The sequence below is a fragment of the Lolium rigidum genome, chromosome 7 (assembly GCF_022539505.1).
Source record: "Lolium rigidum isolate FL_2022 chromosome 7, APGP_CSIRO_Lrig_0.1, whole genome shotgun sequence".
Lineage (NCBI taxonomy): Eukaryota > Viridiplantae > Streptophyta > Magnoliopsida > Poales > Poaceae > Lolium > Lolium rigidum.
The window spans coordinates 12,715,834-12,729,004 of NC_061514.1; the positions used below are offsets into that span (position 1 = coordinate 12,715,834).

General features: G+C 45.2%; 1 protein-coding gene across 1 annotated transcript in view; it reads left to right on the forward strand.

Annotated features, from left to right (window-relative positions):
• The first annotated feature begins 423 nt into the window (after positions 1 to 423).
• Positions 424 to 13,171, forward strand: part of LOC124670912 (protein argonaute 1A-like) — a 71,090-nt gene continuing 58,342 nt past the window's right edge. The window contains exons 1-7 of the mRNA XM_047207372.1: positions 424 to 493; positions 1,088 to 1,197; positions 1,297 to 1,397; positions 1,512 to 1,659; positions 1,794 to 1,913; positions 2,668 to 2,769; positions 2,871 to 2,942. Of these exons, the coding sequence (XP_047063328.1) occupies positions 424 to 493; positions 1,088 to 1,197; positions 1,297 to 1,397; positions 1,512 to 1,659; positions 1,794 to 1,913; positions 2,668 to 2,769; positions 2,871 to 2,942 (723 nt within the window). The remainder of the gene's footprint in view (positions 494 to 1,087; positions 1,198 to 1,296; positions 1,398 to 1,511; positions 1,660 to 1,793; positions 1,914 to 2,667; positions 2,770 to 2,870; positions 2,943 to 13,171) is intronic.

Here is a 13,171-nt window from a genome sequence, read left to right on the forward strand (position 1 = left end):
TCTCCGCCCCGCAGAGGCGGCTGTAACCCTTCGTGAGGATTCCTCCGTGGCTTAGGTCTTCGGGACGAAGGGTTTCGCGAAGAAAAGGAGGCGAAAGGGGCTGTGGGGGCCCCACACCACATGGTGGCGCGGCCAGGCCATGGGCCGCGCCGCCCTATGGTGTGGGCCCACCTTGGGTCCAGCTGGCTCCCCCTTCTGGCTTCCTTCGTCATCTGGAAAAATAGGATTTTTGGTAAAATTTCCTTCCACAGTTGATCTTCCGAAATATTGCATCCTGACGGTGCTTTTTCCAGCAGAATCCTGGCTCCGGTGCTCGATCTCCAAATAATCATGAAACATGCAAAAAAGATGAAATAACATAAGTATTGTGTCCCAATATGAAATATATCAATGAATAACAGCAAATTATGATATAAAATAGTGATGCAAATTGGACGTATCAGTTTTCACCAAAGCATACGACCCACTCAGAGTGGTCTTATGCTAAATATTGGTTAGATCCCAACACTCCGTCTTGTTTTTTTGGTACCTATTCTAGATTTGAGAACAAAATTTATCCTTTTCCTTTACAATAATTTGGACATTTTGTAGTGCATGTGCTGTCTGTATGACATATGGTAGATCAAGTGTCGATTGGTGTATATATATGTATTTCATTGAGAAAATCTCTTGAATGTTGTGCCAGTTACAGATAAATGCCATTGAATTTTAGAAAACTAATAAAGTACAATGGTCTGGAAGAGAACTATAGGATTATTCATTAAGAACTATGACTTATTTGGCATATAAAGAATATTTTTACCTCGCATACACATCATCTTATCATTTATTTAGCCCACTTTTTTTGCAAGAAAACTGTAGGAGAGGCTCCGACAGTATGATTAATATTAATAGTAAAAGAAAACTTTACAAAATATTTGCAAGGGACCCAACAAAATAATCAAGGCACAGAACGAATGAAGTCTGTAATAACATGGAGGTGTATCCACACTCTACTTCTATATGAATCATATAATGGGTCTAATAGTCTTGAAGTTGCCTCTAAGTTTCTCACATGTCAAGGTAGTTTGACATTTTTCTTCTGCAGATCAATCCTCTACAGTATTCATCAAGCCCCTACTGGTGATGGATTTTGTTGAGATGCTGCTGAACAGGGATATATCTGACACACAATTAACTGGTACAGATCTCTTGAAGGTCAGGTCCTGCTGTCACTTTTTTAGTCATAACATGCAGTATGCTGTCTGAATTTTTGCTCTCCATTCTAACAAGCTTTGAACCTTTTCTCGAGTTTAGATTGTGAAGGCACTAGAAGGTGTAAAGGTTCATGTACTGTGCAATATGCACAAAGAATACTGTGTATCCGGTGTTACCTCACAATCAGCAGAAGAGTTGATGTATGCAGTTACACATTTCTGAAGATTTCTTGTATCTCTATCATGCTTCTTTAGATGGCCATGCAGTATGATATATCATGCTGACATTAGTTTGGCTGGTTTTTCCTGTGACAGTTTCCCGGTTGATAGTCATAGTACCAGGGAGCCTAGGGAGACAGTATTGCAATACTTCCAGAAGAGATATGGTGTTAGTATTCAGTACAAATCTTTGAACTGTTTGCAAGTGGGCACCCCGCAGAGGCCGAAATTTCTTCCGTTGGAGGTTGGTATCCTGAACAACTATTCCATGGATGTTTCGTACTGTGTTAACATATCCAGCTATATTAGAAATTCCGTGGAGTGTGGATACACCTTCATTTTATCACAAACTTGCTTCTTATCACTTCAATGTTTAAGGTCTGTAAGATCGCCAAGGGGCAGCGTTACCCGAAACAGCTTAATCGGGGAAAACAGATGGAGGATTTTCTTAAAGTAGCTAAGCAGCCCCCACATGAGCGTGAGAAGGGCATTTTACGGGTAATCATGATCACATATATCTGTGCGTTAATTATTCTGAACTGTTCTTTTTTATTTTCCAGTAGTGTTGTTTGTACAACTGTATCGTTGCGTTCATACTGCTTACTTTTGACTCTTCCTTTATTACTTAAAATTATTTATTTCTCTGTAAATCGCAACGCCCTTGTAATTATTTATTTATGCATAAGAATCGTCAATAGCTTTCCATTCCATGAATTTATATTTTCATTTACTTCAGATTTGCGCCTTTATGAAATTGGTTCGTACACGTGATTCTGCAACTAGAATTAGTTAAATGTGCTTTCTTGAAGCTTTTTGTGGGATTATTACCCATAGAAAGTTTTTGTGCATATAGGAAAAAAGCAACTCTGTTAGTTATTGCACTGAGCTATACGTGTTCTGACGCCTCGACCATTTATCTAGGATCAAGTTCCAGATCTCTTTATTGTAGCATCTACTATTTTCATGTGATTGACAAGCTAAGAGTCTAACTTTTCTTAATGGATACCATTGGAATATGAAAAATACCTTATTTGTGCAATTCTCTAGTTTTTAATTGCAGATGTCATGCCATTTTTAGTTTTTCATCACATATGTAATCAGTTGCCTGATTCCTTTTGAACAAGTAAATTGGGATATAGGGTATTTTTTCGAGAAAACGCAAAAGACGTTTGTGTTTCATTGCATTGTAAAGATTGAGTTCAGAGTTACACGCCTCTGGGGTCTTTTGTCATGTTTTGGTTTTGTTTACCAGGCTTTGCATTTCACTCATAGGAATCAATGTGCTGTGAAATTGGGAATCAAAATTGAGGATGAACTTGTCTCACTGCTAGCTCATATTTTATCTCCTCCTTTGGTATGCTTTTTTTAATCTCAGCTATCATTTTAGTGTGCTCGTTTCTTATTTATGCTGCATATATTATGCCTGGACGTTTGAGTACCGGATATTTCCATCAGCTTAAGTTCAACGAGTATGGCATGGCAAGATCATTCTTGCCACACTATGGTATATGGAATATGATGGGCAAGGTATGTATGCAACTGATGCGTGTAATTGACACGTCCGTTGGGAACCCCAAGAGGAAGGTGTGATGCGCACAGCGGCAAGTTTCCCTCAGTTAGAAACCAAGGTTTAATCGAACCAGTAGGAGTCAAGAAGCATGTTGAAGGTTGATGGCGGCGGGATGTAGTGCGACGCAACACCAGAGATTCCGGCGCCAACGTGGAACCTGCACAACACAACCAAAGTACTTTGCCCCAACGAAACAGTGAGGTTGTCAATCTCACCGGCTTGCTGTAACAAAGGGTTAACCGTATTGTGTGGAAGATGATTGTTTGCAAGAAAACAGTAAAGAACATGTATTGCAGCAGATTTGTATTTCAGTATAAAAGAATGGACCGGGGTCCACAGTTCACTAGAGGTGTCTCTCCCATAAGATAAAAGCATGTTGGGTGAACAAATTACAGTCGGGCAATTGACAAATAGAGAGGGCATAACAATGCACATACATGTCATGATAAGTACAGTGAGATTTAATTGGGTATTACGACAAAGTACATAGACCGCCATCCAACTGCATCTATGCCTAAAAAGTCCACCTTCAGGTTATCATCCGAACCCCCTCCAGTATTAAGTTGCAAAGCAACAGACAATTGCATTAAGTATGGTGCGTAATGTAATCAACAACTACATCCTTAGACATAGCATCAATGTTTTATCCCTAGTGGCAACAAGCACAACACAACCTTAGGGGTTTCGTCACTCCCCCGAGATATCAATGGAGGCATGAACCCACTATCGAGCATAAATACTCCCTCTTGGAGTTACTAGCATCAACTTGGCCGAGCCTCTACTAATAACGGAGAGCATGCAAGATCATAAACAACACATAGGTAATAACTTGATAATTAACATAACATGGTATTCTCTATCCATCGGATCCCGACAAACACAACATATAGCATTACGGATAGATGATCTTGATCATGTTAGGCAGCTCACAAGATCCAACAATGAAGCACAATGAGGAGAAGACAACCATCTAGCTACTGCTATGGACCCATAGTCCAGGGGTGAACTACTCACTCATCACTCCGGAGGCGACCATGGCGGTGAAGAGTCCTCCGGGAGATGAATCCCCTCTCCGGCAGGGTGCCGGAGGAGATCTCCAGAATCCCCCGAGATGGGATTGGCGGAGGCGGCGTCCCTGGAAGGTTTTTGTAATGTCCCAGGTTTAGAGACGATCGAGGGGTAGATTTTAGAAAGGGATGTGCGTAAGTCAAGGGCAGGTCACCCGAGGGGCCCACACTATAGGTCGGCGCGGCCGGGGCTTGGGCCGCGCCGCCCTATGGTTTGGCCACCTCGTGGCCCCACTTCGTGTGTTCTTCGGTCTTAGGAAGCTCCGTGGAAAAATAGGAGCCACTGGGTCTTCGTTTTAGTCCAATTCCGAGAATATTTCGTTACTAGGATTTACGAAAGCCAAAACAATGCGAAAACGAGAAGCGGCACTTCGGCATCTTGTTAATAGCTTAGTTCCAGAAAATGCACGAATATGACATAAAGTGTGCATAAAACATGTAGGTATCATCAATAATATGGCATAGAACATAAGAAATTATCGATACGTCGGAGACGTATCACCAGGCCACCTCCTGGGGACCCAAGAGAAGCGTTGTACAACATAGCCATGGCAGGATGTGGATCCATGGGAGCAGCGTTCACAGCTACACCTCCCGAAGGAACTGCAAGGCAAAACAGTCCGAGACCTACCGCAGCAGTGCAAGATCCACCAAGAGCAAGTGGAGCCAGGGACACAACAACTCAGGCTAGAGTTGATAGAGCGCGACAAGAAAGAAGGGAACGTCGGCATTCACCAGAACTTGCTGAAGAGGACATGTGTGGACTTCCATGTTTCACACGACGGGTCCGAAAAACTCGAGTCCCATCAGGATTCAAGCTACCCGATAGTTTCAAGAAATTTGATGGCTGCCAAGACCCCGAGGACTGGCTAGTCGATTACCTCGAGACAGTAAAACTGATAGGCGGGACCAGAGCGACAGCCATGCAGAGCATCCAGATACATCTGAGCGGAGCCGCTAGATCATGGATAAAAAAGCTTCCCCCAGGTTCCATCGACAGCTGGGAAAGCTTTGAGGACGTGTTTATCAAGAATTTCCGGTCAACCTATAAGAAACCTGCGACACTAGAAGAGTTGAGGTCATGTCGACAAAAGCATGATGAATCAATGAGGAAGTACATCCAAAGGTGGAACATCATCAAAAACTCGTGCGAGAAAATATATCGACGAAAGAGCGATAGATGCATTTGTTGCGGGAGTTCGACGAGGAGATTTCGTGGAGGACTTGGGCAGGACAAACCCAAGAACAGTATCGGCTTTAATGGAGATAGCAAACGAGATGGGCGGATGGTGAAGATGCGGTACATAACAAACGACATAGGTCCCCCGAGAGGAAGATCGCAGGTCGAAATTTCCAAAATAGACGCCGATTTCCCCGTCAATTTTTCAAGTTACGATGCACCTGGCCAAATATCGGCTGGCTTTCGGGAAACAATGGAGGAAACAGTAGAGATGACTACCGAGAGAAGCAACGCACAACAAGGTGACAATAGAGATAACGAGGCAAAATAGCGGGCCAAGGTTCCGAGAGACCTTTTGTGTCCCAGAAGAGATGATGAACGGGCAGTGTCAAATGCATTTCTTCCTCGCAGACAATGGGAAAAGACGGTCGGGACATTTGCAAAAAGATTGTCGAAATTTCCGGGCAATGTTAAGATGGGCGGGACATGCAAATGCTCAGCGGCAGCGCAATCCTCAAGGACCAAGGAGTGAGATTCACTTGCCACCTCCTCCCGCGATTACGGATGAAAATCGACATCGGCTCGGAATAGCGGCAGCACTTGCTCCACCGCCCTATGTCGATCCTAACTCTAACGGAGCGGTCTCGATGATTCGAGAAGGCGAGGCCATCCAATAGAGCTCGGAAAGTAATCTCGCGACGGTGTTTATGGCAGAAAAATGCCACCACCAACGATCGAGTACCTTAGCGAGTCGAGGACAAGATATTGGCTTCACAATAGGCTGATCATCCACGACAAGTTCCTCGACCGGGGCGGTCGGCTCGATCTTACCGGCGATAATTGCGGGGGTTCGATGTATCTCGAGTATTCATAGATGGCGGCAGCGAGTTTAAACCTTATGTACGCGAGATACGCTAAGGAAGATGAATATTTCCCTCGCAAATCTGAAACCAACCGACACACGTTTCCACGGCATCACACCATAGAAGCCAAGTTACCCAGGAGAAGATCAATCTCGACGTTCGGTTTGGGACCCGAGAAAACTACGAGGATAGAAAGGTTGGAATTCGAAGTTATGGATTTCCCGTCGCAGTATCACGCTTTGTTGGGGCGACCAGCATATGCCAGGTTTATGGCAGTACCACATTACACGTACTTGCTTTGGAGGTTGCCTGGACCTAAGGGACCAATCACAGTCAAAGGAAGCTTCGCGCTGGCCGACAAATGCGACAAAGATTTTCATCGACTATCAGAAACCTTCGGGATGCGAGCAGAGTACGCAGCGTCAAGGCTCATGAGCTGATTATGATGTCTTGCCGAGACGTAGGGAGGCCCAACAAGGAAGCAACTTTCAACACCACCAAAGATTCTAAGGAAGTTCGGATTCACCCGACCGATCCAGAAGAAAACGACATCCATCGCGACAAACATGGACCTCGCATAGGAAAGCGCGCTCGTCGAGTTCCTCCGTGAGCAACTGGAAAATCTTCGCATGGTGTCCAGGCTGACATGCCGGGAGTACCCGGGGAACTTGCCGAGCACCACCTAAACTTGGATCCTATTGCGAGACCAATCAAGCAACCTTTGCGGCGTTTTCGGAACCAAACCGTAAAGCTATGTTATCAGAAATTGATCGACTCAGAGAAGCTGGTTTCATTAAAGATATATCTACCGAGGCCACTTGGGTAGCTAACCCAGTGATGGTGCCAAAGAAAAACACGAAAGTCCTTCGCATGTGTGTCGACTTTACGTGCCTCAATAAACATTGTCCAAAGGATCACTTTCCCCTCCCAAGGATCGATCGGATTATCGACTCCACGGCGGGATGTGAACGTCTTTCCTTTTTGGACGCATACTGCGGTTATAACCAGATCAGATTAAAAAAAGACGACGAAGCCAAAACAGCGTTCATCACACCGTATGGCGTATTTTGTTATAAAACAATGCCTTTCGGGTTGAAAAACGCGGGAGCAACATATCAACGGATGATGCAGAAGTGCTTGGCAACACAGATTGGAAAAAATGTACAAGTATACATCGACGACGTCGTCATCACAACAAAAAAGGGGGCAACATTAATCGAGGACTTGAAGGAAACTTTCGACAACCTCGATAAATTTTGTCTCAAGTTGAATCCGACGAAATGTTCTTTCGGCATCCCTGCAGGAGAACTTCTCGGGTTCCTAGTTTCAGCAAGAGGGATTGAAGCAAATCCCGAAAAAATCCAAGCTATCGTAACAATGAGGAAGCCAACAAAGTTGAAGGAAATACGACAACTAGCTGGGCGAGTCGCAGCTTTAGCCAGATTCGTCGCCAGTGCTGGGAGAAAAGCGTTACCGTTCTACGCTTTAATAAAGCGAGGAGAGAAATTCCGAGTGGAACGAAGAAGCCGATAGAGCTTTCGAGGATTTGAAACGCACAATTTCGACACCACCGGTCTTGGTGGCGCCGAAGGAAAAAGAACCTCTCCTGCTTGTACATTGCAGCCACACCCCGAGTGGTTAGCACAGTGCTAGTTGTCGAAAGAGAAGAAGAAGGAAAACTCCATGGAGTGCAAAGGCCGGTGTATTTCATCAGTGAAGTTTTATCGCCTTCCAAACAGCGGTACTCGCAGTACCAGAAACTAGCATATGGAGTGATTACAACGGCAAGAAAGTTGTGCCACTATTTTTCAGCGCATCCGATAATAGTGGTCAATGAGGCGCCTTTATCCAACATACTCAACAATCCGGAAGCTACGGGCGTGTCTCCCTTTGGGGAATAGAACTTTCTCCTCGGGACATCACGTATGAAAAAGAAAGGCAATAAAATCACAAATTTTACCGAGACTTCATCGCGAGTGGATGGAGTTGCAAAACACGGGACCTCACGGATTTATCGAGAACCTGGACTATGAACTTCGACGGGTCCAAAAGGTTAGAAGGAGGCTGGAGCGGGGGTGATACTCATATCACCGAAGGCGACAAGCTGAAATACATCCTGCGGATGACGTTTCCAAACGCATCTAATAACGAGGCGAGAATATGAAGCCCTTATACATGGGATGAAGATGGCGAAAGCCTGCGGCGCAACTCGGTTAAAAATATTTGGCGACTCACAGTTGGTGGCTCAGCAAGTCATGAACCAATGTGATGCGGTCAATGATAGCATGGTGGCGTACAAAGAGATATATAATGAGCTGGAGAAGCTGTTTGACGGATGCGAAGTAAACCATATCGATGAGGCTGAGCAATGATGAAGCCGAGCGTTCTTGCAAATATCGGGTCGCGGTGCCTCCCAATCCCTCCGGGTGTGTTACGGGAAGAAATAACGAAAGGTCCACGAAGCCGAAGAAATTAACAAAGAAGGAGAAGAACGAGAAACCCTCGGGGGCTACGAAAGAAGCATTGGAAGAAGAAGACAAGGAACAAGATCTAGTACTGATGGTACAAATCCCATGGATGCAAGCGTACATATCATACATCCTAAGAAAGACAATACCCGACGATTCAGTTGAAGCAAGGCGAGTTATTAGGCGATCCAAAGCTTTCACGGTGGTAAAAGGGGAGTTGTACAAGCGTAGTATCTCGGGTATGCTACAAAGGTGCGTTACACCCGAAGAAGGAAGGATAATTCTGAAGGACGTACACGAAGGAGTATGCGGCCACCACGCGAGCCGGTCGAGCTATTGCGGCTAAAGTTTATCGAGCGAGGATTCTGCGGTTGACGGTAATTGAGGACGCAAAGGAGATAGTACGAACTTGTGACGCATGTCGAGAGATTTGCCGTAAAACCTCACTCTCCGGCAGCGAGAATTAATGCCAATACCCTTATCTTGGCCCTTTGCTCAATGGGGTCTCGATATGGTGGGAAAATTACACAAAGCTTCGCCGAGGAGGATACGAGTACATGTTGGTTGTTGTTGACAAATTCACCAAGTGGATAGAAGCAAAGCCGATAAATTCACCAGATGCAGCATCAGCAATAAAGTTCGTGAAGGGCATCGTTTTTCGATTTGGAGTACCTCATAGCATCGTCACAGACAATGGTAGCAACTTTACGTCGAAGGAGTTCAAGGCGTACTGTGCAGAGGTAGGCATTAAATTGCACTTCGCGTCAGTTGCACATCCTCAAACCAATGGTCAAGTCGAGAAAGCCAATGGCATCAAGAAACGCTTGTTAGGGCCACTGGAAAAAGCTCGACATACCTGGCCAGAAGAGTTACCAAGTGTGTTATGGAGCATCCGAACAACACCAAATACAGCAACACAGGAGACCCCGTTTTTCCTGGTCCATGGAGCGAGAGGCGATGCTTGCCGATAGAAATAGAGCACGACTCCCCCGAGTCACGAGTACAACGAAGAAGTTTCCGGGAAAGCATTGGAAGACGACGTCGACGCACTTGACGAAGCTCGGGACGAAGTATTGACAAGGGTAACTAAATATCAGCGGGACACGAAAAACTACCACGATCGACGTTTGCGACCAAGATCCTTTCAAGTTGGAGACCTAGTTTTGCGACTCAATCAAGAGCGTTACGAAAAACTCGAGTCGCCATGGCTTGGTCCTTACGTTATTACAGAGGTAATCGAACGAGGAGCGTACAGAATCAAAGACAAGAAGACAGGGGTTCCCGAGAAAAACCCATGGAACGTGGCGCAGCTCAGGCGTTTTTACGCCTAGGGCTGAAATATAGTCTTCCCTTGTAAAAATACAATGTACTGAAACGCCCGCGAGTTTTCAGACGCACTCTTTTCCTTTTTCGGGGCACCGAGTGGGGCCGGAAAAGGTTTTTAATGAGGCGGGCTCGCGGTGCTGCAATATAATAAAGATAGTGGAAATATATATTTGTTCTTCGACACGATCAGAGGTTTACGCCTCAAAATTACAATATAGATGGGTTCAAATGCTAAAGTTATCTCGCCCTGGTACCAAGTACCTCGCCAGATAAAACGAAGTTACAAGATAGCAATTAAAGACAAAATACTCGGGGGCTAGTACCCGCAAATATAGTATCAAAACTTGGTCGCTTTGATTTAATACCTCGCATATACAACACAAGGACCAATCACCGAAAGACTCGAGGGCTTGAAGGAAGGAAAATATACAACTTACAATATAGACACAGCAAAGATAGAGTCCTTATCGATAAAATACAAACTCAGTGGTGACCCAACAAGTCGTCAATACTTACTCTGGTTTCTTCGGGAGCAGTACCCAAAAAATCGGCATAATGGCCGTACGAAAAAAGTCGGCATCCATTCGAAGAAGGTCATCAATTATTTCCTCAGCTACTGGGGTGATCCGCTCATTGATTTTATCAACACCTCTCCGCCGTTGCCTCAGCTTCGTATGAACAGTCTCCACCACCTTTGTCATATCAAGTTTGGGATGATAGATCTGAAGCATAATAAGGGTCACCTTGGCACCAGCTATCAGTTGAGCTTTTACAAAGCCATGGATTTTTTGCACATCCTCAAATTTTTCCATCAGTTCGAGGAGAGATTTTGGCTGAACATTCCGAGGAAACATAGCATTGAAAATCCTGGATAAAGTCTTTGGAACAAAACTCGAGAAATCCTCGAACTTGGCTCGAGCGGTCCTGGAATCTTACAATCTGTCGGGTACGTTCAGGTGTAGCCCAGAAGAGGACGCCATGATCAAGACCCAAGTTAATAAGAAAACTTGATCTTGTATCCACTCTTTGATCCTCGGCCTCAGCATCTAAAAAGGGACCTGTTTGGTGACAATACATCAGTTAAAGGTAAAAAACAGGCAAAGAAGAAAAGGGAGAGAAGGATTAAGTCCAAGAAATATACCCGCCATTTCTGAGCTTGCCTCAATCATTAATTCAAGAAGGGAGTTTTCTCGAGAAGCAGCTTTCGCGGCTTCATCTAAGGCGTTTTCCTTAGCAGTTATGGCATCGCGAGCCTGTTCAAGTGCCATTTTCTCTCTCTCGGATGATTTTCGAGATTGATCCATTATCATAAGTGATTGTTTCTTCAAAGACTGGAGCTGCTGGCGAAGTTCTTCCAAATCCTTTGCTGAATTGGTACTCGAAGAATTTTCAACACGTTCGACAGCCACAGGAATTTTCTTCGAAGGGGACAACACAGGTAACGCATCAGAAGGACGAAGAGTTGCAGAATAGTTGTCAAAAATCAACTGAAAGAAAAAGGCGCGACATCAATCATCAAGCAAAGATAGACCTCCGTTGATTCTCAAAGTATGTACATTACTATTACAAAATAAGGGTCCCTAATGGACTATTGAAGCGATTATCGCTAAAACTAGCCAGGGCGACGAGCGTCAAAAGATAGAAAAAACTAAAAGAGAGGACGAGGGTGGTCTACTAGACCTCCATCTTGGACGAACTAGGCGCGAGAGTAGGCGTGATTCCAAGATAAGCGAGGATCTTCTTTGTGTTAGGCTTCGCAGCCACGATCGGTGATCGCCACTTCGTAGTCTCCATCTCCTGTGTGTCGCCAACCTTGGTCCGGTCGAGGTTTCTGCTGGCTGTCGGCAACAAGGGCGACGGTGCTTTCAACAGCGACCTTCATATTTTCCTGGCGCACCTTCAGCCCAAGATCTTCTGGTGGATTAAAACACTTGGCAAGAGCAAGGAAAGTTGCGGGTTCCTCTTTCTTCGGGAAGAAGTAGGGGAAGAGTCGCGACAGCCCCGCTTTAGCTTGATCAATGCCCTCGTGTGCTTCTGTTCCATGAAACTCAAGGAACGAAAGGGCGTCAAGAAGAGGATCATTGTCGGGATCTTCAAGTTCAAATTCTTGAGATGTTTTACCTGTCAAGATAAAAACCTATTGATCAACAAACGAGTGAAGGAAAGAAAGTCCAAAGGATGCAAAGTGGTTCAGATACTAACGACAAAGCGACGGTTTTGTGACCTTAGGCGTTTAATAACCGCTTCGCGAGCGGTACGTGCGGTTATATGCTCGCTCGGCGAAGTTTCGGCATCGTGAAGCCTCTTCCTAAGATCTTCGACACCGGCGGCATCGGCCTTGGCCTTGTCGGCCTCCGCTCTAGCTTGAATAGCATCTGATTCGGCCTTCTTACGAGCCTCTTCACTTTGCTCTAATTTTTGAGCAAGTGTATTGGCACGCTCGTTGACCTCCGCCGACTTTTACGCCAAGAAAGTTAAATTTAGTACAAAACATCGACAACAAAGGAGCAAGAAGGCAAGGGCAAAAAGAAGCGGCATGGCATTACCTTCAGCTTTACTGGCATAGTCACGGTACCCAACAAATTGGGCACCGAAACGGATGAATTCCTTAATCAAAGGCTGTTAAAAGAAAGAGAGAGAAAGAAAGCGTCGGTACGAAATAAAGGGTGATAGCACAAAATAAAGTACACAGAGAAAACATCGGCAACATGTGAAAGTATTCAAGAACTTACATCATCAAGAAGAGGAGTCGAGGAGCCACCCAATTGTAGGGAAGGCTGTGTAATTGATTCAACTCTCGCCCTTTTTGGTGAAGGGACACGAGGGCTTGCAGGAGGAGTAGGTGCGTGATGACGCGTAAAGCACACGCCCGTTGGGAACCCCAAGTGGAAGGTGTGATGCGTACAGCAGCAAGTTTCCCTCAGTAAGAAACCAAGGTTTAATCGAACCAGTAGGAGCCAAGAAGCACGTTGAAGGTTGATGGCGGCGGGATGTAGTGCGGCGCAACACCGGAGATTCGGCGCCAACGTGGAACCTGCACAACACAACCAAAGTACTTTGCCCCAACGAAACAGTGAGGTTGTCAATCTCACCGGCTTGCTGTAACAAAGGATTAACCGTATTGTGTGGAAGATGATTGTTTGCGAGAGAAAACGAGTAAAGAACAAGTATTGCGGCAGATTTGTATTTCGGTATTAAAAGAATGGACCGGGGTCCACAGTTCACTAGAGGTGTCTCTCCCATAAGATAAAAGCATGTTGGGTGAACAAATTACGGTCGGGC